Source organism: Panicum virgatum, chromosome 2K (assembly GCF_016808335.1).
Source record: "Panicum virgatum strain AP13 chromosome 2K, P.virgatum_v5, whole genome shotgun sequence".
In the NCBI taxonomy this organism is placed as follows: domain Eukaryota; kingdom Viridiplantae; phylum Streptophyta; class Magnoliopsida; order Poales; family Poaceae; genus Panicum; species Panicum virgatum.
The window spans coordinates 44,196,436-44,201,182 of NC_053137.1; the positions used below are offsets into that span (position 1 = coordinate 44,196,436).

The following is a 4,747-nucleotide window of genomic DNA, read 5'->3' on the forward strand; positions in this document are numbered from 1 at the left end:
GCTACCGTCCGTTGGGACACAAATAAATGACGATACCCTTAATCTCCGGGTGAAATGCTACAATGGTATATCCGTGCGCTTGCGGATCCATCTGTAATCGTATTGATTATACCACGAGAGTGGCACCCCTTGGGTGTAGTTGCTAGGATGGGTTCAGCGCCCTCATTTCTAGTGATTGCACTAAGGACCGCCAACAGGCAATTCTGAGGTTGTTATTGAGGTCATCGCAAACCCGGTATAGACTTAAGAAATACCAACAAGCATTCCTGAGGCTATGGCTGAAAAGATTCTCCGCGAGTTCTCCGTCCCCTCCACCGACAATGTGGCCACTGGCCCCAACATCAACGTCAGGGATGTGAACTTCGAGCTCAAATCAAGCCTCATTAACATGGTGCAGGCTAGCCCATTCTGTGGCAAGCCGAATGAGGACGCACATGCACATTTACAAAACTTTCTGGAGCTCTGCGACACCGTTGTCATACGAGGTGTCGCTGCCGATACAATCAAGCTTCGTCTGTTTTCCTTTTCCCTCCTGGGTAAGGCGAAACATTGGTTTTGCAAAGAAAAGGACATCGACACCTGGTCCAAATGCTTCAAGGCGTTCCTCGCTAAATTCTTCCCGTTGGGCAAAACAAATGTCCTGCGTGGAAGAATTTCAAGTTTCCAGTAGACAGGGATGGAATCCATCCCGGAAGCTTGGGAGAGGCTGCAGGAATACATCCTAGCCTGTCCTCACCACGGCTTGGACGAGTGGCTTGTCCGTCAAAGCTTCTACAATGGGCTCATAATGACATCTCGAGCCAACATTGATGCCTCTGCTGGAGGAGCCTTTCTCGACCTGACCATAGCCAAAGCAAAAGAATTGGTCGAGAAGATGGTCTCCAATCAGGGGTGGAGCGATGAACGACTCCAACCCCGCACAAAGGGCCTGCACACCGTCAAAGAGACAGATATGATTGCCGCTAAACTGGACCTCCTCATCAAGAAGATGGAGGAAGGGAGCAAACAACAAATCCATGCTCCCTCTACGCCATGGGTTCGCACTTCACGTGCGAAGTCTGCGGCAACGATGGACATTCGGGGAACGACTGCCCCGAAACCTGTGAAGACTACGCATACCTCAACAACAATAACAACAGGTACCGTCCATCACAAGGAGGCCAGGGGTAGAACCAGCCACGTCCACCATTCCAGGGAGGTAACAACTATAATCCTTCTTATAATTCGAATTTCAATTCGAACCAACCTCCCTTTAGGGATCTTGTTCTTTGCCAAGTTAAAATTAACGAAAATATAAATAAAAAGCTTTTGGCCAATGACAAATCTCTGGAAAGTTTAAATGTTAAGCTTGAAACTTTATCTTCAACGCTTAAAAATCAATCAAGTTTCAATAAAAAGGTTGAATCTCTTCTTGCCCAAATTGCTGCTTCTGTTCCTGTCTCCGAGAATGTAAAAGCGGTGACCACGAGGGGTGGTAAGTCCACTCGTGATCCACCACACCCTAACCATGTTGAAAAAGCACCGACAGCCCAAGAAGAAGAGCAACCAACACAGCAAGAAGAAACCAGGGAACCAGAAAAGGGAATGGCTCCACAAGACTATATCGAGACCAGCTTCCTATCGTTTCCTACCCGTAACCGAAAGGCAGCCGTGGATGAGCAGTTAACCCGTTTTGTTGAGATGATCCAGAAGATACATGTTAACGTCCCTCTGCTAGATGTGATGCATGTGCCAACCTACACCCGGTATATCAAGGAGAACATTAGCAACAAACGGCCGCTGCCCACCACAAAGGTTGTCAAGCTCACAGAAGAGTGTAGTGCATCTATACTCAACCAACCTCTGGAGAAGAAGAAAGATCCAGGATGCCCCACAATCACGTGTTCAATCGGGGCACAACACTTCAGCCGTGCCTTGTGTGACTTAGGAGCAAGTGTCAGCGTGATGCCAAAAGCCGTCTACGACAAGGTAAACTTCACGTACCTCACGCCAACTCCAATGCATCTCCAGCTGGCAGACTCTTCGGTACGGTATCCAGAGGGGATTGCAGAAGATGTACCGGTGAAAGTTAGGGACTACTTCATCCCTGTCGACTTCGTGGTACTGGACATGGACATTTCCAAGGATACACCACTTATTCTAGGAAGACCATTCCTAAGCACTGCGGGGACACAAATCAATGTTGGAGCTAGAGAAATCCGCTTCAATATCAATGGCAAGGAAGAAAGGTTCCCATTCCAGCCCAAGGTTGAGCAGTGCTCTATGATCAAAATCAAGTTTGGGCCAAACCCATGAGGCATACAAGAAGTCGTGGTAACACCACGAAAGAAGGACGACATGGTCAGCCTCATGAAAGAAGTCATGAAGGAGGATAAGCATGAAGAGGTGGTAATACCAGCCCAGACAACTCCACAATATCAACCCTCCTCATCAAGAATGAAAAAGGCAGAGAAGAAAGCACAACAATCCGTCGCTGCTCCTCCCAGGACAGATGCTCAATCATAATCGGAGAAGAGTCGTGCACGTCGGACTATAAACGACGCGCCCTTGCCAAAGGTAAATTGGTATTTATCTCATATTTGCTTTGTCCATGTTTCAAATTTTCTTTGCACCTCATTTGTTTTCCCCACTGCATATTTGAAAAATTTCAAAATTGTTTTCTACATGATGGAATTTTTTAGCAATTTTCCCTTTTCACAAAAATACTAAAAATATTTTCTGACTTTTAAAATTCTTTGGTAAAAATAATTTGGAAATCTTTTAGAGCAAACTTTTGGCGGTGCACCATATTTTCAAAGAACATAACCGTTGAGGAAGCATCAGACTGAAGGGGGGCACCAGGGGGCCCACCCTGGGGCCGGCCGACCTAGGGCCAACGGCTCCTGGGCCTCACCTTCTCCAACGGTCACCTGACCGTTGTGGCTTGCCTCTCCTCGGGTAAACACGACGAGTTCTCTTCAAATAGAGGCCGAGAGAGGGGTGAGGAGCTCTCATGCTCACTCTCTTCACTCTCACTCCCTCTCACACATTCTTGCTCGGGTTTCCTTTGGATTTTGACTCAAGTTTGATTGCAAGAACACACTCTCTCTCATTTCTTTGCTGCAAGATTGTCTACACACTTTGAGGAACAACTTTCAGGTAAGAGTTTCATTTTCATTTCGCTAATGTAACCCGAATCGAGTTGTTCTCATTCGTTCTTGTTTGTTCTTGTTGCAAGCATGAGAGGTGCAGGGCGGAAGATTTCTGGAGCTTTCAAGAAGATGACAGGGTTAGGCTCGTCCTGTTCATGGGGCGAGTCAAGATCTCGTCATTCTTCCGAGCCTACACCAACACCAACCACGATGGACTATGAGCAAGACGAACAAGAAGAACAATTTGAGGAGCAAGCTGCAGAACCACAAGCCGAGGACATGGAAATAGATGAAGATGATGCACCGTACCTCAACTTGCGAGACGACCGCGAGCGTCAAGCCTACGCCATGATCAAGAATCAAAGCTTTGGTCATACCAGAGCCTTCGATCCGAACCTTCTCGGGAAAACAGGTATGGACGTTTACTTCACTCGTGTTTGGCATGCGGTTGGATGGGATGGCTTCGTGCGCATTGAGGAGAATGGTTCTCGTCTCCTCACTATCCAGTTTCTTTGCACTCTTCGGGAGGTGGACGATGGTGTTTCTTTCCGACTTTTTGTAGTTGAACGCTATTTTAATTGGAGAAATTTCAGCCACCTCCTTGGTTTTAGCGCGTGCTTGCCGGTTTTCCTTGCAAAAGCTTGCCGCAGTTTTGATCGACATGAGTTTTGGGATTTGATTTCGGGTCAAGTTGTTCATGGTAAGTTTGCACCTCGGTGCAAGGACATTCAAGATCCGACTCTTCGTTTGATGCACAAGTGGGTAGCTATCACTCTCTTTCCAAGAAATGATCCATGACCAGTGCGGAATGATGAGTTGATCATATTATACGCCATGGTCTACAAGATCTGAATCTCCCCCGCAAAAGCAATGGTTATGCAATGGCTCACAAATTTTCGGATGACGGGTCCTATTGAATGCACTTCTTTGGTTACCCGCATCGCATCAAACATGGGAATCTTATACGGGAACCCTGTTCCTTTCATTGAGGAGCCCCGTGTTATGATCGATGAGGCGTATTTGGTTCAAGGCCACATACTCAAGAAAGGCCCGGATGACTCCTTGATTTTCTTCTCTCTCGGTTATGCAAATGAAATTCTGTTGCCAAATGCGGGATATCATTTGTATAACTGCCGTTCGCTAACCATCCCTCTTGTTCCACAAAAGGAAAGCCACAGGCATAGTGTTTCTGGTCTTCCTGGCAGGGTTACAGAAGCAGGGCCAGAAGGGAGGAATTCATGCAGCAGCAACCTCAGCCTCAACCACAGCAATATGAGGCTGGAGGTTCGTCATGGCAGAGTGACAGTTCCTCAGAGTGGGCACGGTAGGCCACAGGGCATCGGTCCACCAGCTCCAGCTTTAGTGGACCCTCGCGACGTACAGCTTCGTCTAGAGGCTTCGCCACTCTGACTCAGCAGATGGGCGAGCTGAACGTGCGCACCACCAACATCGACGAGTCGCTGGGCCAGCACATCAAGTCAACTCAAAACTGGCAGTGATACACAGGTGAGAGGATCCGCAACCTGGAGCAGCAACAGCAGCAGACCCAGGAGGAGTGGAGGGCCTACTACCGTTGGGCTGGGTTTAACCCCAACCAACAATAGTGAGCCTAAAGC

General features: G+C 47.9%; 1 protein-coding gene and 1 non-coding gene across 2 annotated transcripts; one reads left to right on the forward strand and one right to left on the reverse strand.

Moving 5' to 3' along the window:
- Nucleotides 1–640: 640 nt before the first annotated feature.
- Nucleotides 641–744, reverse strand: LOC120696301. Its single transcript, XR_005684079.1, has one exon. It is a non-coding gene; the product is annotated as a small nucleolar RNA R71 (small nucleolar RNA).
- Nucleotides 745–1,032: 288 nt separating this feature from the next.
- LOC120695336 lies at nucleotides 1,033–2,295 on the forward strand. Its single transcript, XM_039978614.1, has 2 exons — nucleotides 1,033–1,139; nucleotides 1,386–2,295. The coding sequence occupies exons 1-2, from the start codon at nucleotides 1,033–1,035 to the stop codon at nucleotides 2,293–2,295; spliced, it is 1,017 nt and encodes a 338-aa protein (XP_039834548.1).
- Nucleotides 2,296–4,747: the final 2,452 nt, after the last annotated feature.